Raw genomic sequence first — 26,507 nt, 5'->3', positions numbered from 1 at the left:
AGCTGCAGGGACTCATGAACCCAAGATCAGCAGGTCAGATGGCAGGCTGCTGGCTCACAGGCTACAGACTGACAAATCCAAGATCAGTAGGAAATATAGCAGGCCACTGGCTCAAGTCCTAAGAACCAGAGGGCAGATGATGACAAGCCAGATGCAGATACAGGATCCAGAGTGAACAAAAGCCCGTGAACTTTGCAAGAACATCCATATATTGGATGTAGGCCACATCCCTGAGGAAATTCCCCTTACAACGTATTGGCTGATCGTATCAGATCACATCATGGAAGTCATCAAACTCTATCACATAATGGAGGAAAGCTACATCATTACATAACTACCAAACCACTGAGAATCATGGCCCAGCCAAGTTGACACACAACCTTAACCATTACACCAGGTTACAGATGAGCTTCCAAATTTCTAATTTTACTGATATTCAAACTGTATCCTCCGTGCCCCTACTGTGTGGGTACTTTAGTTTTTTCTTCTCCAAAGGAACTTCCCAAGGTCTTAGCCTTGGTACGTATGGGTGGATACCAGCACCTAATCACAGGACGGTACAAACAAGTCTGGCGTTCCTTTTTGAGAGAATGGCATTGAGATGCAGCTCTCCATTCTTTTGCATTCAAAGCTGTCCATCCATGCTGCTCAAGAATCACAGCTCTTCCTGCCCCAGGTGGAAGGCCGGCTGCCATATCTTAAGCACACAATAGCTCTGATGGACATTCAATGGTCCAGCCCTTAAGTGGTTAGCATTTATTGGGTCCTCAAAAAAATACCTTTGTTCTTTCCCTTGATGCTCCTTTAATCCAGTGATTCATAATATGTTCCCAATAGCTGGGCCTGGAAATTGGTCCTGTGGTTAATCTTCTGCGCAGCACTCTAAGTCTTCTCTACCAACCATCACCCAGAGTTGTGAAGGGAGGTTCAGGCTGCCTCCTCCTTCAGCATTAAATCTTTCCTACAGAAATATCACCATCCCCATAGAATAAAAGGCAGTTTACATCTTGAGCAGTAGTTCTTAATCTGGTTGATAAGAGGGTCTTGAAACATGGGGTCCACATGGTTACAACATCCAAAACACTAGAAGCAGTCTCGAAGACAGCACCATTCAGGGACAGACTACCCAATAAGCAAATCTGAAGAATTTCACACGGACTTCACAAAATTGTTCACTACAGATTAGTAAGTAAGCACAAATAAACTCGTGCATACATTGCTTACTGGTTAATCCACCCCTGCTTGGGCTACTTCTGAATTCCTAAGCAATGTAATGCAGAATAGGATTTGGCACATACCTGGATATATGTTCGTACTATACGCAGTCCCAGGGAAATTTCATTTCTTGGTCCTATTATTCCTATTGTTTACCAATTTATGGCAAAGAGAAACTAAGGAAAAAATAATAACTTTCACAAAGTTTTCTCTTTAAGACATATTAGAAAAATAAATGACACAACTGCCACACTGAACTTGTTTTACATTCTAGTTTGGTTTAGTTAGTTCTGTTTCCATTTCTAGTTCAGTTATTTTTCTGTGATTAGATTAAAAGACAAGTGTTTTGGAATAAGTTCAACTTCCCCAGTGGCAGTCCACAGAGTTAACTGCTCTTTTCTACATTTAAAGTTTTGTAAAAACAAATTTATTATAACTCAGTAAAAAATAAGGAACTCTGACAGTGCTGAGTCTGATAAGTTTATTATATATGGTCTTCAAAATACTCCTTTAAACATTCTTAAGTTCTTCCTGGAGTCTGTGGTCATGGCACTTTTGCTCCTTTTGACGTTGAGATACTCTTATCTGGTGCAAGGTAGTGTTATCTTCCCATTGGGGCCATGGCTGAATGTGCAACACGAAAAAAAAAATACAGTGCTTTATTGGTCCAAGTATGGCTGAACGCATGTATTCTGTTTCTGGGCTCTCTATTCGGTAGAGATCATTGATTTTTCTATCACATCAATACTATTGATGGTACTGATACATTCTATCACATCAATATCACTATCTTAATTACTATAACTTCATAATGTTTTCTGTCTAGGAAGAGTAAGAACTCTAACCTTGTTCTTCAAGAAGAGTATCTTTTTGTATTTCCATATGAAATTTACAATAGGTCCCTCGACTTTCTCATACACACACCCACTTCCTCAGATTTTGGCTGAAATTGAACTGAACCTATAGAGAAATTTGGGAAGAAATGACATTTTTACAACATTGAGTTTTCCAATCCATGAACATAGACTATTCCATTTTTACTTTCTCACAGACCTGTTTCATAATTTTCTATGTGGAGATCTTAAATAATTATTGTTAGATGTATTTCTACGTGTTGATTTTTTTGATGCCTTTGTAAATGGTATTTGTTAATTACATTTTTCTAATTGACTTATTGGTATACAGAAATAAAATAGAATTTTTGAATATTGAGCTTATATCCAATAATCCCATTAAATTCACTTATTGACTCTAATAGCTTATCTGCAGATTCTTTTGCATTTTCTGTATTCACAATAATGTCATTGGTAATTTCTTTTTTTAAATTGGTTTTAATAATTGATCTGTAATACTCTAAAACTCCTGTAGCCAGCCAAGGGATTATTATTCCTTTATCAATTCACATATAACTTAGTGTATTAGATTACAACTGTTCATGTTAGATTACAACACAAAGGACACCCAATACATAAAGACCATGTTTATTTTCCAGCTCAGGAAATACCTATTTTACACCCCTTCTCCCCCACCCTCCATATACACAGAGAGAGAAAAGAACACTGGCTTTTGGCCAAACTATATTTCCATGTCTATTTCTCTTTTCAAGCATGAAAGAAAACAAAAGACCAGTTGAACTGATAAGTTTTATTTGCTCCTCTGAATATTATATATATTCTGACGATATCTCATTCAACTTCTCCTAGAAGACTTTCTCTTCCCACTTTCTTACTCTTGCTCTAAAATCCTCCTCCTTCTGGGGGTTACCAAGAAGTTACCAGTGTCCAGGCTAGCTCACTCCTTGATGACAAAACATTCACCGCTTACTGGGAAGTAGATCTGGGGTGGGAACCCAGGACTGGCGTGGCTGCATCAGAAGCAAGAGAGACTGGAACGGACCCTAATCCACCCATTCTCTAACCCAAAGAGCTGACACAAAATAAAAGAGCAGAGCCTTTGGTTCTGTCTTCAGCAATATTTATTGGAAACAGCAATGCTTCCCATGGTAAGAGTTTATACATTAAGCAGTAAGATTTGCCTTTCACTCCACCTGATCCACTACCGCGGGCGGCACATCCGAAGCAGCACGTTAAACCTCTGAGAGAGTCTGTACACAGTCAGATAAATAGAGCTCTGGGTAACTAACAGGACTTGAATGACTGATACGAAAGAAAACACTGATACGTGTACACACAGCACTGTACACACAGAATGAATGCAGATGGGGTAGAAGGGACAGAAGTAAAAGTAATGGCAGAGTTGGGGAAGTTTTGCATTCGCAGCCACACGTCTTAAACTGCTAAGCACAAAAATTATCTTTATTTGGTCCTCATTGAGGGCAGAATATGCACAAACAATGTTCAAAGAACACAAGGTAAAAGTGGAAAGGAAAATATTTACTGTTTCTTGGTCTATGAACTACTGTGAAAATGGTTTCTAGTATTTTGTTTTTTTCCTTGCGTCTTTGTGCCAACTGGATTCATGAAACATACAATTAATAAAACTGAGGTGAAGATATTTGTCCCCCCCTCTCTGTAACCTTCAGAAATGTTTCTGTAGAGAAAGAAATTCAAGCTTCGAAACCAGGTCTCTTCCCAAGTCCTCATAAGGAAGAATTTTTTTCTTTTTAGCTCCTCCCACAGTACGCTGATTGCTAATACTTTTACTTAGAAATAAAATGGGACTTCCCACCCCATCAACAGCAGGAATGCAAGAAAACTGGCTTCACCTCAGAAACAGGTATACGGGGGGTGGAGGCACGGGGCGGGGGGAGCACAGGTGACTGTCTTCCAAGAAGGTTTTGAGCCCACACTCAACACTTTTATACTGATACATCAAGTTATTAACTCACTCGAATCAGAAGACAATTTGCTGGTGAGTGAGGCTTTCTTTGACAATGCTGTGACTCACATGTTTGGGAGGGGGCAATGTGAAAGAAAGCAAGGACTTTCTCCTTTTTAAATGGAGAACCTGAGACCTCAAGATGGCCCCTGGGTGACAGACAATATCTTTGAGAGAATGGGTTTTCTGTGATGTGGCTCATGGTCATTTTCTAAGAAGCCACTGCCTCCTGAGAACTGGGTAAACAGCAGTTCTGTGACTACTGGCTGGTCTCGGATGGTGTTTAAAAAGCACATGCCATACCCACTGGGCTAAGAAGATACCATCCATCACCATAACCCTTGTGGGACTGCACAAGTCAACCAAAGATACTCGGTGGGGCTTGATGACTTGGACCACTGTGGCCTGCACTTGGGATGTGTCATAAGCAGCATTACCAAAGCAGTGGTTCAACTTAGCTATCTGGGCCAACAGGAGGTGAGCCAGCCAGCACAACGGCCTAATGGGGCAGGGCAACCAGAATTTCCACGTAATTGATGGGGAAGAAGCCTGACTGGCCGTGAAGCATTCCCTCATACCAGTTCTCATCAATTTGGTTGGTGAGTGTGATGATATCTCCCTCTTTGAAACCCAGCTCCCCTTCATTTTCAGGTTCAAAGTCGTACAGAGCTCGGCAGCAGGGTTGATCCATTGGGACACCTGAGTGTAAGAGGGGGAGAGAAGAACACAAAAGGACAGGGGTATTTAACTCCACAGAAGCTACTACCTGCTACACCACCTGGCTTGGCTGTTCCTCTTCTTCCCTCCCTCACTCCTCTTCCTGTTGCAGCTTCCTCTTGTTCCCATGCCAAAACCTATTGCTGTGGAATCCAACGCTGACTCATAGCGATCCTATAGGACAGAGCAGAACTGCCCCATAGGGTTTCCAAGGCTGTAATCTTTATAGGAGCAGACTGCCACTTCTTTCTCCCACAGAGCGGGTGGTAGGTTTGAACTACTGACCTTTTGCTCAGCAGATGAGCACTTAACCTTGTGCCACCAGGGCTCCTTTCCTCTTGCTACTAGGTCCCAATATCTGTCACATGACCAGCGTACCCTCTATCAGTCTTCAGAAACTTTCTCAGATTGCTGGAAGTTGTTGGGTATTCTTGTTTCCATTTTCAGTATGAAAAATAACCACATCTATCCTTGTGCTATGTACAAGAGTTCAGTAAGTTCTGCCTCCCTGATGATGCCCAGAGGCGGGAGCCCCAGTGGTTTCAGGAGTTTACAATGAGATTTAGGTTAGTGATTCTGCATGGTCAGAATTCTTTCAAGTCACCCCTTTAAAATAATCTGCACATTTGAAATAATACAGCTCATTACATAGACAATGCTTTGCAATCCAAGAATAATAGTTCAGTTCTCACTTTTTAAAGAAATAATCATTCCAGGCTCTGGGAAATAGCTATAATGTGGTGGAAATAAAACAATATAAAATATTGGGTTCAAGTTCTTACTGTATGTGACCTTGGACAAGGCACATTTGCAGTCTCAGGTTCTTTGTCTAAAATTGGCAGTAACAATAGAATTTACTTCACAGGACTTGACACTATTAAATTATGTAAAAATTATGTAATTTACACTTGGTAAAATGATGCATATATAAATATGAGGAGTGTATTGGAGCTATGGTATAAAAAATAGTTTATTCTACCTTAAGTAAAATAATGAAGGATGAAATCACGTCTTAAAAGGGATCTATTTATAATGAGGAGTCCCTGGGTGGTACAAACGGTTAACATGATGAGCTGTTAACCAAAAGATCGGAGAGTGGAGCCTACCACAAGCACCTCAGAAGAAGGTCCGGGTGATTTACTTCTAAAAAATCAGCCCCTGAAAACCCTGTGAAGCACAGTTCTCCTCTGACACACATGGGGTCACCATGAGTTGGAAATCAACTTGACGACAACTGGTTGATTATTTAAAATGACCATCCTGTTAACATAGCACGCATGCACACTCATATACAGACTCAGACGAGTGCACACAGCTCCCAGGCTATCTAGGCAGCTTTGAAAAGAAACAGTGTAATTTATTTGTTGGACTTGTAGAAGGCAGAACATTAACAAGTCTCCAAGTGAAAAGTAAATACGTGCTGATTTCTGGGCAGGGAGAGGCACAGCTATACATAATTGATATGACTAGTGTTTGTAGCCAGCTGACTTCAAAGAGCCACTGCTATGCACACCACCAGGCTGGGCACTCTGGGCAGCCCAGGTGAGCACTCAGGGCAGAGAGCCCCCACTGCTCACAGACCTCACTTCACCTCTTTCAAGTCAACTGAGAGCATCTTTAAAACTTGTTTATGGAAAAGAACAGCAAGCACTGGGTTACAGGGAAATAGGAGAAAGCTGCATATCTGTGCAAGCTATAACCAATGTAAACCTGTTTCCGCTTCTTCAATCAAGCAAACGCTAAGATCTAAAATGCCTTGAACGCAGGCTTTAGTCTAACTGACATGCAGGTGGTGGAGAGGGATGGTGCCTACCGAAAGAACACAGGATTGTGTATGTATCAATATTCCTGATGATAGAAAGTAATTTTTAGCTTTTACTGTATCAAACTTAGTCTCATAGGACAGTGAACTGGGGATTGGGGGTGGGGAGAAACCTAGCAGGTGTTGAGAGATTCAAGATACATTCATCTGCAAATGCTTATATTCCTGTGACTCAAAAAATCAGGTTTGACATGTTCCTGGAGTTGGTGTGTGGGTTGTATGTGAGTGTGTGCAGGCACAGAGGTGTCCAGGGCATTCACCTTCCTGCAGGTGGGATTCACAGAAAGAGAAAAGAGAAGAAAACATAAGATAGCTATCTAGCACCAAACTGACACATTAAGGTGATTCACAACCAAAAAAGAGGGTCAAAATCAAATGTGTTAGGTTAGTGTGTGCTGATGATTGACACAAATAGAGATTAATAGAGAGAAGAGGGAAAAAGGAGGGAAAGAAAAGATTAATGAGAAAAAGAGAAAGGATCTCGTTAAAAGAATTTCTACCTGACAAAATTATCCTCTAAGAAATATATTGCCATATAGTTCTTATGCAGCCAGATGGAATTTATCCTAGAACTGCTGGAAAAGGATCAACAGGGCCTACTCAAGGCTCAAGTCATGGAGCTTGCAGGCTTAAGCACCTTACCTGCAGGTTTGGGAGTGCCTATGTGGGAGAGGCCCCCATTGGGCTGAGCACTGTCCCCAGGTGGGAACTCCAGGCTCATTCGAGGTTTAGGCTGATATTCCCTTCTAGGCTGAGATGAAGCTTGCCTTATTCTGTGTTAAAAAAAAAAAAAAAGATTATGTAGCCAATTAAGTTAAAAAAAAGCAATCAAATCCAGGAAATTCTTGAGTTACCCACCAGTCTAACATTACAGAGTTTGAAGAATCTGAAAAGGACCCTTAATTGTCTTATATGTGTGCATGTCTGTGCTTCTGGTGATGTCCCTTTATGATCGCACCCTCATTGTCTTCATTCTTTCTCTCCACCTCTCACTTCATTTATTCAGTGCTCACTACACAAATGTACCGTACTGTGCCAGGTATGCAAAGATGAGTAAGACACAGTTCTTGCCCTTAAGCGGCTTATGGTCTGCAGGGGAGACAGAACATACACTGATTATGGTAAATTGTAGTAAGTGTTGTTACAAAGACATGTACAAAGTGCTACAGGAGCACGGAAATGGAGGGTGAGGGGAGGACCACCCCTGCACGGGGAGCTGAGGAAGGGAACAAAGAAGCGGGTAAAAGCTATGTAAGAGTGGTTTCTGGATGAACATGTGGAAGAAAGCCATTCCTTGGACAGCATGAGGAGAAGGTCGGGAAGGAGAAGGAGCCACTGTGGAAAGTCTGAGATCCTGGAAGGGGGCATGGACTGAGGGAAGGTGGGGGAAGGTGGAAAGGTATAACCAAGAAATGTCTTCTGCACACCTCCTAAGTACATGCCACAGTTGGAGGTATTCATTAAGCCAAGTACGCAACAGATTTGCAAGGACGGGGAGAGCTGAGGGATGGTGACTGTAGAATGATATTGGCTCTGAACAGACTTCAGAGGATAAGAAGGAAAATGGCTCCTTCATGCTCAATAGATGTCACTGAAGTGGGTGGTGGTAAACCTTTCTAGAGGCTTCAGAGAGCTACACATGATTCCACAATGGTGCACTGAATGAAGATTCACAGTCGACGCACTAGTTAGGGACGATGGTGAGGAGAGGGAGAGGACGGCTAGATGAAAGCAGGAGAGGGGGTTCCCAATGGCCCGGCATAACAGGATTGCAGCCTTCACTATGCATGTAGCCATCTCATCAGCTGTGAAGGTCTGATGTGGTCCTGATCTGAGAATAAAGGCTGCTCAGGTGATCTTTGATGGATATATGTTTAGCAACATCATCCTGCTTAATTTGGCTCAATTAAAAAAACAAAAAAACATGAGTTAGAGGGCAAGGCCACCGCATATGTTGCTATGGCTGTGCAGGCTGAGCCCATACAACTCCAGAGAGCCCCATTCACACAGTGAACGACTACAGCCCCATGGAGGGCTTCTTCCGAGGAGGAGGGATAGTAGTCCTGATGGTGGAGGATTCACCACCACTCAGAGAAACACAGTTGTGAAAAGATTCACGCTTTCAAATCAGGTATGTTTGACTGCGAATCCCAGTTCCACCACTGTGTCACGCTGGGCTAGTTACTCAACCTCCCTGAGCCGCAGTTTGCTCGTTTGTTAGGTGAGGCCAAGGATACTTAGCTCACAGGGATGTTAGGAGGGTTGATGATGATATATATTCAGTACCCTTGAAGAATATCTGATCAGCAAATTGTGTCCATCATCATTAGCATTCTGGTGTTCCAACTGTGGCAGGCAAATATAATCCAAATACCAAACTCTTATAAACCCAAGACTCAACAGAACAAAACACAAGAAAAAATAAAAACAAGACTGACAACACACAAGGTGCCTGTCTAGGATCAGCAGAAATTTTGGCAGAAGTTTGTCTCCAAATAGGGTCCATTGTTTCCACTTCTTTACACATCATCATTGTACAGCAAGAAAAGGAAAATTTAAAATGCAGGGAACTGCAAAATACCTTTCTTCCAGCCTGACGGTGACTTGCTGCAGAATCTGGACCGCCTGCTTGTGGTACTCCAGCTGGGCTTGTACGAGCGCAGAGAGCTGGCTCACTTGTTCAATCTGCAGATCAATGGGGGAAACCATGCCTCAGTGACCAGGTCCCTGCCCTTACACAACTACTACTGCCCAGTACATAGGAGAGAGCTGCCCCCGACATATAGTCCACTGCCCGATGACATCAATGACTGTGTGGTGAGCCAGGCTGAGACAGAGTTCCGCAGGTCCCAAACTGAGTAAGCATAAGAGAGCCTGAAGCATCCTTACGTGTGGAAACTCCAGTACCATGAGGAGAAACATCGGTAAGAATCCTCATGATGAGTACAGAACTCCCATTAAACAACTTCATGTCTACCGACCACTTTTTGACTAGGCTTTGGCTTCTTTTATTGATTTTATGTAGGAAGAAGATGCACTGACAAAAAGGCTTGATTCTTTGCTCCCTATTTTTCTCATGTGAAGTTAATGTTGTTGTTAACTGTCAGTGAGTCGGTCCCCAGCTCATGGCAACCTCATGTACAATGGAATAAAATGTTACTCAGTCCTGCACCATCCTCAGGATTGTTGTGATCCATTGGGATTTTTTTTTTTTTTTTTTTTGGTGCAAGTCCAGGTTTTTATTATCTTGCACTGTTACTGGAGCTTTACAGCAGAATAGATGGTGGAAGATAACTAGGTGGATTTGCGGGGGAGGAATCCATAGGGTTTTCACTGGCTAATTTTCAGAAGCAGATCACCAGTTCTTTCTTCCTAGTCTATCTTAGTCTGGAGGCTCGGTTGAAACCTGTTCAGCAACACAGCAACCACCAGCACTGACAAATGGGTGGCAGCTGCACGGGATGGGAATCAAACCCAGGTCTCCTGCATGGAAGGGGAGAATTATACCAATGAACCACCAACTCCTTTTAAGATAATATTAGTGCCGTTAATAAAAAAGTGAATATTGATTTCTCATACCATGGGAGGCAGGGTGATATGATGGAAAATTTTGTCCTCTCTGAGCCTCACCTGCAATGTAAGGGGCCTGGATCAGGTAACATCTTGGGTTCTCTGCAGCTCTAATATGTAAGTATCACTGGTTACTCTTCATTTTGTGTCTCATGTTGTGATCTAGCTGAGTAGTACCTTCAAGGTCAACAGAGGCAATGCTGTCCCGTGAGTTTGGGGGTGGTGAGGCCCTGGATGTAGGGAAGGAGGACTGTGATTCAGGTCACTCCTCATGCCTATAGCACTTCTTTTGAGGAGTTAGGTGAAAACAAGTTGTTTCATAAACACACACCTACACTCACACATCCACAACCCCAACCATGTCTCAGGTGGTGGGAAAGTCCTGATGTGTGCAATATTCCTTCCACGCCACTAGTCCGAGTCAAGGTAGTTAAGCAATAAACACATAAAGGCTATATAAACATCTTGGCTGAAGCCGGTCAGCAACTGTTGTGAGGGCAAGGAGGTGGGGATGAGCAAGGATGGAAAAGCTGGTTAGCAGGTCTTCTTATTACTTCAGGGTTTAAAACAAAAAAAGTTGCCGTGCAGTTGACTCCAACTCACGGTGATCCATGGGTGTCAGAGTAGAACTGTGCTCCACGGGGTTTTCAAAGGCTGATTTTTCAGAATTAGATCACCAGGCTTTTCTTCCAAGGCACTTTTGGGTGGACTCGAACCTCCAACCTTTTGGTTAGCAGCCAATCACATTAACCATTTATACCACCCAGGGGCTCCATATGAAGGAGAAATCGTCCTTATGGCTTTAAGCTTAAAGAACTCAATTTAGTACTCTGGCAATGTGACAGCATCTTTTGAACTATCTATGCACAAATGCAGTTCCTATGCTATAATCATTAATCTCAACAGAAATCACCTCTTGAAAGATAATGTCAACTTTACTTCAAACTACAGAACATCTTATGTTGAGCGCTCAATTTTGGAGGTATTTCAGTCAATATTCTCTTACAATCTGAAGTCAATCTGACACAGAGTACTTATTCAGGTTATTAGGCTTTTATCTGAACCATCAGAAACATTCTTTAACTTCCCACTACTGGTAATTCTTTAAGATCCATCAGTGGACAAAAATCTAGTTCAATCAATCTACAGGAATGCAGAAAAGACTTTAGCATTTCTCAGTCTACTTTATAACCTCAAATTATTTAAAAGAAATAACCACCTACTGAAGTTCTCATTGTACAGTGTAATCAGATATTAACATTTTAAATATCACCCCCTTAACACATTAATCTTGCCTCTCAAATGGCAAGATTAAATTAAAGACCATAGGAGAGTCACTCACATCCATTTCCAGGAGATTGAACATGCTTGACTCGGCAATCTCTTTAGACTCATCAAATTTCTCCAGAGCTTGACGGAGCTCTTCATCTGGAATCTTGCCTTGTCGTTTCTTCTTATAATCAAAGTCCAGGCGTCGACCCTCCAACTTCTTCAGATGATGCTGAAAAAGTCAAGGGCAGGAATACACTTTGAAAGGACTTATGGAGAGAAGGCCTTTTTCAGCTGGCTTCCTCATTGTGCCCATTAGTTTCCAAAATAAGATGGCCTATGTTTAAGATATAATGTTACCGGAGAAATAAGGACACATGCATTAGTAGGGTAAACACTTGCAGAGGCTAAAAATACTTAAGGAATGAGAATGAAACTGTGTGAAATACCAGCACCTTTCATTCTCTGGCCCTGCTGGGTCAAACCCAAGCTTGGATAGCTCCCATCCCATGACAGAAGCTGGGAAGCGTACACACACCATACACATGTAGAAAGGACAGGTGCACAGGTCCTACAGGCTCCATTTTCAAAAGAAATGCTATCTCACGAGAAGGAAGTTCGTAAGAAGGCAGGTGAAAAGCACTTTCTGTGAAATACCTTTAAGAAAGAATGGCATTTTTACTTTTAGAATCATAGAATGTGAGTATTGAAAAGGACCTCTCTTTGAGGCAATCCAGTCTGTCAGAATCACCTATGTTATTTATTAAAAATATGGATTCCTGATCACCTGAATCAGAATATCTAGGGCTGGGGCCTACGAATCTACATTTTAAACACATGCCCCAGGTCAATGATGATGTAGCTTTTGGGAACCCTGGGTTTAAGTCTCTTACTTGATAGATAATAAACTCAACCACAAAATCTAAGTTGGAAGGGACCTTTGGAGGGATTTCACCTAAGGAGCTTCAACCCTCATTCAGCCCAGCCTCTGTCTTACATCTCTAGTAACCAGGTGGGAAAGCAGTTTCCCAAAGCTACAGAGTACTGTGTTTTTCCTGAGGGCTGCAGTCTTCTACTATGAATGGGTAGGAGAAAATGCTGGATTTTCCTTTGCTTCTGGGTGTGTATGGAGTGGACGGGAAGGAGACAGAAACATAGTTGAGAGTGGTGAAGAAATAAGAAAAGAAGGGAGAGTAATATCTAAGACCTCTCCTTCCACCATATCTCCTGCCCCCAATTCATGCCCTGATTCAAACTAAATGTATGTTCCTTTTGAAGGAATATTCTTTTAAGACATTTGAACTAATTGTCACTGCAGGATAGAAGAACACTGGAGTTAGAGTTATACTTTGGATTTAAAGTGAGTCTATGACCTATTAGCTACGTGACACTGAACAAGTAGTAGGACTGAAGGAGACTGTCATGGATTAAATTATGTCCCCCCAAAAATGTGTGTATCAACTTGGTCAGGACGTGATTCCCAGAGCTGTGTGGCCATCCTCCATTTTGTGATTCTAATTTTATGCTGAGAAGATTAGGGTCAGATTGCAAAACCACCCTCACTCAGGTCACCTCCCTGATCCAAGGTAAAGGGAGTTTCCCTGGGGCGTGGCCTGCACCACTTTTTACCTCTCAAGAGATACAAGGGAAGAAAGCAGAGAGTTGGGGACCTCATTCCAACAAGAAAGCAGGACCATGAGCAGAGCGCGTCCTTTGGACACGGGGTTCCTGTGTCTGAGAAGCTCCTCGACCACAGGAAGATTGAGGGCAAGGACCTTCCTCCAGAGCCAACAGAGAGAGAAAGCCTTCCCCTGGAGCTGACACCCTGAATTTGGACTTGTAACCTACTAGACTGTGAGAAAATAAATTTCTCTTTGTTATAGCCGTTTGCTTGTGGTATTTCTGTCATGGCAACACTAGATAACTAAGAGAACTAAGGCAGGAATAAGGAGATGAAGGAGACCTTATTCCAAGTTATGGAAGTCCATTTTACAGTCAAGAAAATTAAGCTTCAGACAGGTTCAACAAATAAATGATGAATGAATGAATGAGCAAACACTATATACCCAGTTAGACGAAAAGGTAGTTGAACTTTATTAGAAATAGCTCAACTATTCTATGTGTTTTTAGAAAGAGAATAGCTGGGTATTTCTCCTCAAGCCTAACAATTATTATGAAAATATAAAAATATACAGCTGTAGAGTGATAGAATAACTCTTTATTTAGCTAAAAACTGGCACACTCAGCATTTTAGGGGATGGAATCAGCCCAGGAAACTAATAAAAGTGCATATTCTCAGGGAAAGGATAATTAGCGTCCTGGAAGAAAGAAAGTTTGAAAAACCTATTCGCTGTGAACACTGAAGTCAGAGAAGTGAAATGTAATGCGCATGAGTGGTGGGTTGGCAAGAGGTGCTGCCTTTGTGCCTTCCCTCAGGTTGTCTCACTGGACTGTTTTGTAATCAAGTGCCCAGAGCTGACAGCACACACGGGAAGCTATAAACCGGTTTTAAAAAAAGAGCACTTGCACTCATCTCTCAGAGTACTAGTTCCAGATACCTGAATTTCCCTCAGATCTTTGTCATGAAGATTCTGAAGGGGGTCAATGAAGTTCTGCTTCACTTCCATGTCCAAAGAGTCTTTGACCTCTGAGAGTTCCCGCATGGCCTCCCCCACGTCACCCAGCGCTGGGCCTGGAAGGGGAGAATGAAACTCTTTTATGTTAAAGAACAAAGATGAAATGCAATTGCAATGAGAGGACCCTTTACAGCAGTTCATACTGAGCAACAGACTAAATGCTTCCTAAGAAGATTTTATTCCTTATTGTAAAGAAGGTAAAATCTTACTTTTTTTTTCCTAAAACCTCTCTTGTAGGTACCAGTTTCCCCAGTAGGGGAGCTACTTTAGGGCCAAAGCATTTAGCAGAGGTAAATACTGGAACAGAGAGGATGGTGCAATGAGGAAGGACAGCCATTTGCTGAGACCCCATAATACAAGGCGGTGAAAACTGGAAGTACTTAGTATGGTAGCTGAGTGTTGGAGGAAACAGAGGTGAAGAAATAAACCCTGTCTCATGGATCATGGAATTAGGTACCAAGATACAAAAAAGCTGAGATCTAAGAGAAAGCCACGGGGCAGGGAGTGGAATCTAGCCTGCTGATTGTGACTGCGTACTGTTCTCCAATATTCGTTTACTACTAGACACTCCCAAGGCACCTGAACACATTAGCCATAGCTATTACACATTGTAAAGACGAAACCCTGGCGGCGTAGCGGTTAAGTGCTACAGCTGCTAACCAAAAGGTCTGCAGTTCAAATCCACCAGGCGCTCCTTGGAAACTCTATGGGGCAGTTCTACCCTGTCCTATAGGGTCACCATGAGTCGGAATCGACTCAACGGCAACGGGTTTGGTTTTTCTGGTTTATTGTAAAGACTAGCATCTCATCAGGAAAAAAGAAAGAAATAAGCAAAAAATAAAATTCCTACGACAGATCACACTAAAAATGATTTGTGGGCCATTTACTCATAAATTAAGACCGAGAATCAAAATATAAAATGGTTACAGTAACTTCCTACAGAGTTTCTTATGGGCACCAAAACCCAGGTGTGAACAAAGAATTACAATGTAAGAAGGCCCTCCTTACCAAAGTTGCAGTCGTCCCCAAGCTCTCTTCCGAATTTGAGCATGGCCTCCGCGAGCAGGGCTTCCGCCTGAGGGTAGCCTGGTCCTTTCTCCTGGCCACGGATTTTGGACATGGTATTGATCATGCTGAGTTTAGCTCTGGAAGCTGAAGGCAAAGAGATAACAGGCTTTCAAAGAAGGCGATGTGATATAGTAGAAACAGGACCAGATGGGGAATCAGGCCTTAGGCCAGCCTATAAACCAGCTCAGAGTCCCTGGGTGGTGCAAATAATTAGTGTGTTCAGCTGCTAACCGAAAAGTCAGAGGTTCGAGTCCACCTGGAGGCACTCTGGAAGAAAGTCCTGACAATCTACTTCCAAAAAAAAAAAACAAGCAACTGAAAACCCTGTGGAGCACAGTTCTATTCTGACACACATGGGCTCTCCATGAGTCGGAATTGACTCAACAGCAGCTGGTACTAGTATAAACCAGCTCATCTACTAAACCTTCTGGGTTTCAAATGTCCTCATCTATATATGTATGTTTCACATATATATTTGAGGGTCAACTACAAGTTGGAATCAGTTTGACAGTTTTTTAAAAACTCTCCCTTCTCCCTTAAAACCTCATGAGGAACTGAACAGAAAAGGCAAAGCTGTCCTGGTACAGCATGAAGGGGCCCCGATCCCATCCTCCTGCATCGTCCCCATCTTGTCTGCACTGTGCTGGCCCCAGTGGTGCTTCCGTGGGAGTGAGTGGCTTCACGGGATACACTATGACAATACTGGATTATGCCACCTCTACCTTTTAGAATTCCAGTTTTATACTTCAATTCTTCAAGTCTGTGAATTAAAGTAAGAAATTAATGGCAACTTCTTGCAGTGTGGGCCTTAGGCCATATTTCACTTACACCATGTATAAGACAGAACTTACTTTCAAAATCATTTCTCAACCAAGATTCTGAAGTATACTCTTCATGAAGCACAGAAATATTGTGTTCATTAAAAAAGAATTAATCATTTCTCTAGCACCTAACTGCATCTGAAAATCAGTATTGTGCCACAAGGACAGTTATAATTTCCATTTCTTTTTTGCTTTTATTTTTATAGAGGATGACTACCTAGAAAGCATTTCTAGTTTTACTAGAAGAAACGGTTTTATTAACAAATAGTTAAAGTGAGTGATTTAACTGATGCTAGGATACTTTTGTTTTAGGATACTTTTGTAAGTTTCCCGGGTTCGTTACAGAAGTTTGGCTTGTACGTTAACTTGGAACTGTGCCCAAGATCCCATCGGCATGGAAACGCCTGACAAAATCACAGGAAAGCATTTTGAGTATTCAATGGCCTACATTTAACCTTGAACATTTATTTCAAAGAGACTATTATTTAAACTTTGGCCCTCAAAGGTTAAGACTGGAGATAAGGAGAGGTATCAGGTGGGGACCCTCTCCACCCTCCCACTAGCCCCAGGGATATTACAATGAGCAAGACAGCTGTAGTCCCTGTCTTAACGAAGTGTAGAGTGAGCTGAGGGTTATTGTTATTGTCGTTGAGTCTACTTCAACTCATGGTGACCCCATATACAACAGAAGGAAACACTGCTATCTTCATGACACTTGATATGTTTAAGCCCATTGCTGTGGCTGCTGTGTCAATCCATCCCATTAAGCATTTCTCTCATTTTCATCGGCCCTCTGCCTTACCAAATACAATGTCCTTTTCTAGTGACTGGTCTTTCCTGATGATGTGTCCAAAGTAAGTAAGTGGAAGTCTTGCTTCTAAGAAACATTCTGGTTGTATTTCTTCCAAGAGGGTGGTAGTGTTGGGTGTTGTTGAGTTGATCCCAACTCATAGTGACCCATATGACAGAGCAGAACTGCCCCATAGGGTTTTCTTGGCTCTAATCTTTATAGAAGCAAGTCACCAGGTCTTTATCCCTCAGAGTCACTGAATGGGTTTGAACTGCCAACCTTCTGGTTAGCAGCTGAGCTCTTACTTGTGCCACCAGGTCTCCTCAGACTGAGGGTAGAGTCTATTTAAAAAACAATTAGAGTGAAATATATATACTAAATGTCACGCTGGGGAGTTATAGAGAGTCACAGAAATATGGAACCACCCTAAGCTGTGGTACTGGGATGTTGCAAAGAAGGATTCCTGGAGGAAAGGATTTTTAAGCTGAGAATCAAACACTGAGTGATAGTTAGGTCAGCAACATATGCAAACCCTGGTGGCAACTGAACAAAATATAAAATTCACATTTTCCTTACTCTGCTTTTCACAGAAAAGTGTATCATATATTTTAAATTCAAAATGCCTCATAATCACACATTTTTGAAGGGACGATATCATTAGACTGTATCTTCAAAGCCTCTTCTATAGTAAGCCATATCTGAGATCCAGGAAAGACACTGTCTCTGTCCTCGAGGTGCTCGCAGTGTGGTGAATAAGCAGATACACAGTGGCAACAAACATGACAAATGCTTATTGGCTAATATGCACAGAGTACTGGGGAAACATGAAGGAGGAGTGAAAAACGCACAAATAAAAGTGAAATAAGCAAACACAGGACAATCAGAAGTACAGAATGAACTGTAGGAATGGAGATAAAAGGAGATCAAAGAAATGGAGTAAAGAAACCACAAGAGGTAGTTTATCCCTTCAAATCCTGTTCTGACCATTTTCCATTCTAAAGATTTATTCCTTTCTTGAAAGCTGGTTAGTGATATGTGCTTATAGCTTTGTTCTGTTGAGATGTCTCCTGGTGAGTAATTTTAAACTGTTTAATGTACCACAGCTGATTTGCAAATGCATCATTCTGAATGCTGTACAATTACGAAGATCTTTATTCTTTTACCTGTTACATTAAATACATCTTGGATGTGGTCTGCATTTTCATGAGAGAGGAGAGGAAACCATATTTTACCTATTTCTTCAAATCATCTAACACCAGTACCAGTTACTGTCAAGTGGATTCCGACTCATGGTGACCCCGTGTGTGTCAGGGTAAAATTGTGCTCCACCACATTTTCAATGGCTGATTTTTCTGAAGTAGATTTTCGAGTCTTTCTTCCAAGATGCCTTTGGGTGGACTGGAAGCTCCACCCTTTCAGTTAGCAGCTGAGCATATTAATTGTTTGCACCACCCAGGAATTCCATACTAAGCTTACAGGGGCATAAAAGTAAATAAGGAATAGTGATCTAAAAAAAAAATACATATGTATGCTATAAGCATATTGGGAAAATGAAAGGAGAAGTATGTGGGAGAATGAGAAGATAGGAAATGAGCAAATATTCCTATTTCCCAAAGTGGGACTCAAACAGAAAACATCTAAAATTAAAAAATCAAGCAGAAGCAACATAAGCCATGTCCTTTCAAAATGTGGAAGTAAAAACTAAAGGAACTGCCAAGAGTCTTGAAAAAGTGTTGCTTCTGGGCAGTGGGAATGGGGGAGAGGGGCTGCTGTTGTAAAAAACAAACTTTGTGAAACGATTTGGTTTTGTCTAATATATGTATGTATTATTTCCCATACATAAAAATTCAATTTAAAATATTTCCCACTTCTTCCTTCCTCAGGAAAAGGGGTGTTTAAAATAGTACCCAACTTAGTAGCTGAGCTGGACAAGCAACACTCATAATGCCTTGACAATCTGGGCACTGCTCTAACTTCCGGAGTCTTTCAACCAAAAAGTTCTACTAAAAAAATTCATTCATCAGAGTAAAGAGAATTGGCCGGGAAGGGAACAAAAGGATTGTCAGGTGAAATGCATCATGAGAAAATGTCACCAAAAGAAAATATCATCAAAAGGAAAGGGCTTGATGAGTCCACATCAAGGTGATTTCTGGAAGGAAATTTGTCAGGTGAGCTGAAACAGCAGGAAGTGAAATTAGGATGGCCATAAAAGGCTGACTGACGTAGCCTCAAAATGGCTCCTCCATTGTTTTGTCCTTGCTAAAAATTGCAGTTTCTTTTTTTGGCCTCTAAATCCATGCCATCTTTTAAGCAAGACAAACAGGGGCTGCCAACGCTCAATTCGAACTAAACTCTAAAGTATAACATGTAGCGTCCCCAACGAGCTTTCTAAGAACAGCCGAAGGAAGCTGAAGAGTGAAACAGAAGCTCTGCTCACCTTCTTGCCCAAGCAATTTTCCTCTGACCTCAAAATGATATCCCTGTGAGTCTCTGCCCAGTCCCTCCTACCACTGCTAATCTAGTAGGGCAACTAGCTAGGAATGTTGAAGTCTTCTGTGTTTCTGTTAAGTCTTAGCTTTTGTTATAATTTCTTAATCCACCTGAGTAAGCAGGAAAACAAATCATTAAAGCGGTCGTTCATGGAAACCAGCATAATGCATTAAAATAGACATTAGCTTTTAGCTCATACAGTCATAGGTAAAAATCCAGGCAGCAAATCCCGCTATCTGTGTATCTGTTCCTTAACCTTTCCAAACATTAGTTCTCCCATGCTTAAAATAAGAAAATATCTAATTCATAAGGTTGTCGTCAGCATTCAATGATAAATAGCAAATGACAGGCAGTGGACACAAAGGAAAGCATTCTCTTCTTCCTTGTCCATGTTCTCTTTTCTATGAGTATGTGTGCTAGAATGTTCTGTCAACTTAGTTGTACCAGGAACTATATTTCCCAGAATGCCTTCCCTGCATGTTTCTGCATTACAGTTGATTCAAAATGAGACTGTGCAAGGTTTGGGAGGTAAAGATGAAGCAGCAACCGTAACACTCTGTAGGCTGTCAGTGACTGAAGAGGAGAGACAGATGCGGAGGTGTTCAGGGGTTCCAGCTTGTCGTTGCTCTTCCCTACTGTGTCCAGCTCTCCTGCAATGTCAGCTCTGCTGACCAGTCATGACCCCAGGCCCACCACAGAAAGTTTGCTGCAGATTTACAGGGGTAGTATCCTTGAAGAGCCAACAGCCTTCCATGGCCTTCCACGCCAGCTCCCCCTTTTGCAGTCCTGCTCCAGCAGCTGGACTTGCCTACATTCTAGATTCCCCTGCAAGGGCTAAGCTGGTTCACTTGTGCCAGCACTGGTCTGTCATCTTTCTCTGATCCTTCAACTTTACTTTTGGGTTTGTACTTCCCCAGTTCCAACCACAAACATCGATGCTGTTAGTTGCCACTGAATTGGCTCTGACTCATGGTGACCTTCTGTATAACACAATGAAACACTGCCCAGACCTGTGCCATCTTCATGACCTTTGATACGTTTGAGCCCATTATTGTGACTATTGTCTCATCTCATTGAGGGTTTCCCTCATTTTTTGCTGATCCTCTACCAAATATGATATCCTTTTCTAGGGATTGGTCTTTCCTGATAAGCTTATATATTGCAATTATATAAGCTTAATTCCTGTAATAAATCCTTTATTCCATAATATTCAGTGGCTTTGTTTCCCTGATATATTGTGTGATGGTCTACAATCTCAACTGACTAAAAATGATCTATCCTTGATGTACTCCTGAGAGTCAATAAAACTGACTATAAATATTTTAATTCTACAAATATGTGCTTCCGGGATAGACAAAAGAAAGTACTTATAGGTAGAAGGTTGGCTGCTAATTGTGGAAAAAACACTAGAATGGATTAAGTATAACAAAGTGGGATTAAGACACTAACACTGGAGTGAGGCTGAGTTAAAATCTGGACTGTATTTCTTGCTGGGTGATTATGGGCCTCAGTTACCTCATCTGTAAAATGGTACCTCCACCTCATTGGGTTGGATTGATGTAAGGATTAAATGAGATAATGTATATCATAACATAGGCACATGATAAACACTGACTAAATGTTGGCTATTTCTGAGTGCCAGACATATAAGCAAGTTTACTGTGTGATACTATACACCTCTGAGTCTCAGGTATCTTCATCCATAAAAGGAGAAAGTTGGATGATTCCTAAAACTCTTCCAAGTTTTCTTAAGGTCATTCTTCTTGGATATAAGACTTCTCAAAGAAATATGCCCTGAGGCTTCTAGCCATAGGAAATTTCTGGTAGTTCGAGAAGTTCACAGAGTTGTCCTTCTTGGAATGGCCTTCCCCCTCTCTATCTACCTGCCCAGTGTCTTTCAGGCACACCTTTTCTAAATTTCCCAATTCTTCTCTCCCTTCTCTGCCTTCAAGGATAAATGACCCATACATACATTGATCATTGCTCACACAATGCTTTTTCTTTCCTGCATGCTTGTTTTCTGCTATAAATGGAGAAGTATTGTAATGGTTAAGACTGTGTGTCAACTTGGCTGGGCCATGATTCTCAGTGTTTACATGTGATCACTCCATGATTAAATCTGCTGTGAGTAGCCAATCAGGTGAAAGGGAGTTTCCTTGGGGGTGTGGCCTGCATTTAAATATAAACAGATGTTCTGGCTTTTTTGCTCACTCTGGATTCTGCAGCTGTCTCCTATTTTTCTCATCTCCAGTTCTTGGGACTTGAGCTATCAGCTTATCTGCTGAATTTGGGATTTGTTGATCTTCATAGACTGTGAGCAAGAGCCCTGACCTCCGACCTGCAGATCTTGGGTTTGCCCGCCCCTGAGACTACGTGAATCAAGAGAAACCTCTATCCTGATCTAGGGACTTGGGACATTCCAGCCTCTACAGCTGCATGAGCTGTTTCCTGGATATAAATCTCTCTCTGTATGTAACGCTTTACTGGTTTTGCTTCTCTAAATAACCCAGCCTAAGACAAGTAATGTCCTACTGAATACTAGCACAGGGCCTAGCATACAGTAGGTGCTTATTAAATGTGGGCTAAATGATTTCATTAAAAAGTTTAATTTTTTAAATAAAATTCTTCCACATATACCATTTTTTCTAATTCTTAGAAAAGACTTCTGTGACCTGCTATTATGTTCTGAAATGGAGCTAGTGGCTGCTGTCACCTGGGAGCTCTGCCCATAAGTGATCATGAGCTCCTATTTAGGAAACAGGGTTTCCAAGTCTAGGTGACTATCTCGCCTTGCAACCTGTTGTGTTCTCATTCTCTAGAGCTGACCTGTTTTGGAGGTGGCGGGGGAGGGCAATAACCCTTGACTGCTTCATGGACTGCTGAAAGACCCCCACTGAAAAGAATGCATGGCATTGCCCTGCTGGCATGCTGCACTGTCTTGATGTCCTTCTAAGTGATGGCAGTGCCAGGTAAGGCCTAGTCAAGCTCTTCGGAACACTGGTTGAGACTACGAAGACCCCCAAAGTGAGTGCTATGAGGACTTAGGAGCAATTTGAAATAAATATTTTATAACTGTCTTTTTGTATCTGATTTTCACATACTTTCTATCAAACCAACTTTTAAGAACTACCTGAATTTCTACACTTAAGAGCAAAACATTTTTTAAATAATTCTCATTTCACATGAGTTTCTAGAGCTTCCTATCTTTATATAGACTCCATGTGGGTTTATTCTTCTTGACTAAGGTCACCTGAGAAAAAAATTCACTTTGAAAGAAGGTGAGACAGATGGAGGTAAAAAAGCATGTCCATTGTTGGAGGGAGCAAGAAGCAGTGAGCTGCCCTTCCCACCCAGTTCCCTCCCTCCACCCCCGCAAAGGACCATGATTGGAAGGTTTGTGGAGAGACCAATATCCCTCTGGCAAATAACCGTTATTACAAGCCTGCTTAAAACTGCTGTATTATGCTTGCAAGAGTGGCTTCCTCCCCTCTCCACCTGTGAAATTTCAAATAAGAAAACATTGACCTGGCATCTGTCTGTGACAACAGGAAAACAGAAAACCTGATCCCCACCCTAGGCTTGTGCCGATGAACACAGTCAACACACTTAAGGTGGCCACATTATTCCAAATCACGTCTTCATGTTCTGACTGCTGCGTGAAAAGTCAGTGGAGCCCTAGTGAACTAGTATCCGTGTACAAGGAAGGCTGAAGACATGGAGCAAGTTTTTCAGAAGACTTTCACTACTCTTAGAGGCTTAATTCCTTTGTCATCTCTACCTACCTTATGAAAACCAAACCTAGTTGCCCAAAAGAGCAGAGATCTTTAGCAGGACAAATGCTTAATGATTTATACAAGCATTCACAAATGCTACCATCTGGTCTGAAAAAGCCCTAAAATATCACTGAAGAACTGAAGATCAGGACCAGCTTTGATTTCAGAAATATCTACTCCGTAATTCACATACGTTATCTCCTTAACCCTCCCAGTCACACAAAGGACAGGTTTTGTTTCTTGATTATAAAGGTAAGGAAACAGAAACACAGAGTAGTTAGGTAATTTTCCCAAGGATACACAGCAGCAAGGGGCTGAGCCAGAATTTGAATTCTAGTTGTGTTTCAAAAGCCTATTCTCTTCCCAGAATGCTACACCAGCTCTCATTATTTTATTACACCTTTGTTAAAATGGGGGAGCCCTGGTGGCACAGTGGTTAAAGTGCTTGGCTGCTAATCTAAATGTTGGCGGGTCAAACCCACCAGCTGCTCCTTGAGAGACAGATGCACCAATCTGCTTCCATAAAGATTTACAGCGTTGGAAACCCTATGGGCAACTCTGTCCTATAGGGGTGCTATGAATCAGAACAGACTTGACAGCAGTGGGTTTGGCTTTTTTGTTTTGTTTTGTTTTATTAAAATAGGTCAAATTAGGATTTATCAGTAGCAAAATTTAGAGTTTTAGCTATATTTACACTCATGAGGTGTTTCAAAACGCAAAGATAAGGCAGCGTGATAGATGCTGTGACTCAGGACGCAGAATGAGCACTGCACCATGAGTTAGGAGATTTAAGATTTTTTTTATCTGGGTGACCTTGGGCCAGCTGCCTAACCTCTCTGGACTTCCTCCTCTTCTTCACCTCCAACTTAAGATGACTGACTTACCTGGTTTCTATAATGCCTTTCAAAGCTACATGTTTCTGATACATGCATTAGAATCCACAAGGATAAATCAACTAGGTCACCTGCAAATAAGTAGATGGTATCTCTCCCAATATACACAGAACCTTCATGTAAATTCTCAAAACCAAAGAAAAGTTATTCTTTTGCAAAACCGCTACTGAGATTAAAAAAAAAAAAGGCCAAACTTTAAAACACCAATGAAAAAAAATTTAACTTTATTATTATTTAAAAAATCCCTCCTCTTTTTATTTCTACAAGAAGATATACTTCCTAATGATATGGTTTCTACTTGTTGGTCTTTAGAAAAATAGGTTTTCTTTTTTAAAAGATCAAATAGATCTTTCAAGGAAAATAGAAAAGCAACTGATTTCCCCTTCTTGTAAAAAATCATCCAATTTCATACAAAAAAAACCCAGTGCCGTCGAGTCGATTCTGACTCATAGCGACCCTATAGGACAGAGTAGAACTGCCCCATAGAGTTTCCAAGGAGCGCCCGGCGGATATGAACGGCCAACCCTTTGGTTAGCAGCCGTAGCACTTAACCACTACACCACCAGGGTTTCCCCAAATTTATAAGGGCTAATTAATTAATTACTAAATAGAATAAACATTGTGAACAAGCATTGTTAAAATTTAGAGGACCAAAGCAACATTTAAATTTGGAAATACAGCCTTTTGAAGATTAAAAAAAATTCAGAACTGCATTCTCCTGCTGAGAAAACATATTATCATTTCCTACTTACTCATACAAGGACACACAGTATCAAGAGAATAAGACAAGTCAGGGTTCCAAGTGCAGCCCTGCCACTCACTAGCTGTGTAAGGATGTGCTTACCACCTCAGCCTCAGTTTGCCTGGTCATAACTCAGAAATAATAATACTCAGTGACAGAGTTGTTGTGAGGGTGAAATAAGATGATAAATGTAATCAATACAGGCATTAAACGAACATTAGTTCTTTTCTCCTCTTTCCTCTACTTTAGTCAGAGAAAACTGTGGTTGAAAACTGTGTGTGTTTCCTTGGGCTGCTGTAAGAAATTAAACTCAGTGGCTCAGAACTACGGAAATTTATTCTTTCACAGCTCTGGAGGCTAGAAGTCTGAAATGAAGGTGCCAGCAAGGCCATGTTCCCCCTGAAGGCTCTAGAGAAGAAGTCTTCCTTGCCCCTTTCAGCTTCTGGTGGCCCAGGTGTTACTTGGCTTGTGACAGTACAACTCTAATCTCTGCCTCAGTCTTCACATGGTCTTCTTCTCTGTGCCCTTGTGTCCTCTACTCATCTTAGAAGGACACCAGTCATTGGATTTAGGGTTCATCGTAAACCCAGGAACACTTTATCTTGTGATCCTTAACTAATTATACCTGCAAAAGATCCTATCTTCAAAGGTCACATTACGAGGCTCTAGGTGGACATGAATTTTTGGGGGAAGGATACTGTCCAACCCACTACAATAGTCATTTCACTGAAATAGCTACCAACAGCTAAACACCTCTTTATTGGAAGTATAAGTTACAGAAATAAGGCTCAATGATGTCTTCAGCTGGAGGTTAAAAATTCTGAATTATTGTAGTTCAAGGTATAAAGCACAGTACAGCAATTACGACTGGAGTGAGTATAAATCTTCAAATCACAGTAAATTAGATTCAAAGCATAATTTTAAACAAAATTGTATGCAATAAATAATCTTTGAGCATATATTTCGTGTGGGCAACCTGTGATGATGGCATATGATGGCCTGATTTTCCCAGGTGAAGCCTCAGGACATTTACAGGCCTGAAATGGGCTCTTCTTTTTTATTTATTTACTTATTGTGCTTTAGGTGAAAGTTTACAAATCAAGCCGGTCTCTCATATAAAAAGCCACACACATCCCGCCGCGCACTCTCTCCTCAATGAGACTGCACATTCCTCCTCTCCACCCTGTATTCCCCTGTGTCCATTCAGCCAGCTCCTGTCTCCCTCTTCCTTCTCATCTCACCACCAGACAGGGGTCGCCTGCATAGTCTCATGTGTCTACTTGAGCCACAAAATTCACTCTTTGCCAGCATTATTGTCTGTCTTATAGTCCAGGCCAATCCCTGTCTGTAGAGTTGTGAAACGGGCTCTTCTAATGCTCAGTGCACAGTAAGCAATGGGTTCCCTTGCCTTGCACACTAAACCAAAAAACCAAACCCACTGCCATTGAGTTGATTCCAAAAGCAGTTATTAGATGACAAAAGATTTACAAGTTAATGAGGACTTGGTACATTTCCTCAAACCTCTGCAGTTTCTTTTGAAGCTGAATATAAGAAGGGATTGAGGAAAAGGAAGAAGATGTGCCTGCTAAGTTACATAAACACGTAACTCTAGCACTGGATCACGCTACTCTCAACCCAAATAATGCTATTTACATAACACAGCTCTCCAAGGTGACAGAGCTTTCTCATGCCTCTGGGTTGGAAGCAGTGGGGGGATGTTTTAGGACACTGTGCTGTGCACACAGTCAGCAGCCCTAAGAGCCTGTGAGGTGGGACACCAAATACTCACCATCTCAGGATGGAAGTGGTAAGATGCCCGCACAGGTCTCATAGCAGGCCCTGGGAAAGCAGGCAATGACACCC

At 41.6% G+C, this 26,507-nt stretch overlaps 1 protein-coding gene across 2 annotated transcripts in view; it reads right to left on the bottom strand.

Moving 5' to 3' along the window:
• Positions 1 to 4,089: 4,089 nt before the first annotated feature.
• The window catches only part of SH3GL2 (SH3 domain containing GRB2 like 2, endophilin A1), a 191,772-nt gene continuing 169,354 nt past the window's right edge, over positions 4,090 to 26,507 (bottom strand). For both annotated transcript variants that reach the window (XM_049895262.1, XM_049895263.1), the window contains 6 exons: positions 15,076 to 15,219; positions 13,990 to 14,123; positions 11,505 to 11,663; positions 9,174 to 9,277; positions 7,235 to 7,365; positions 4,090 to 4,752 (listed from right to left, as the gene is read on the bottom strand). In XM_049895262.1, coding sequence (XP_049751219.1) covers positions 4,553 to 4,752; positions 7,235 to 7,365; positions 9,174 to 9,277; positions 11,505 to 11,663; positions 13,990 to 14,123; positions 15,076 to 15,219 — 872 coding nt within the window. In that variant the 3' untranslated portion in view covers positions 4,090 to 4,552. The remainder of the gene's footprint in view (positions 4,753 to 7,234; positions 7,366 to 9,173; positions 9,278 to 11,504; positions 11,664 to 13,989; positions 14,124 to 15,075; positions 15,220 to 26,507) is intronic.

Source organism: Elephas maximus, chromosome 9 (genome assembly GCF_024166365.1).
Source record: "Elephas maximus indicus isolate mEleMax1 chromosome 9, mEleMax1 primary haplotype, whole genome shotgun sequence".
NCBI classification, from domain to species: Eukaryota; Metazoa; Chordata; class Mammalia; order Proboscidea; family Elephantidae; genus Elephas; species Elephas maximus.
The sequence above is the reverse complement of the archived record's forward strand: the minus strand, read 5'-3'. Positions and strand labels throughout refer to the sequence as shown.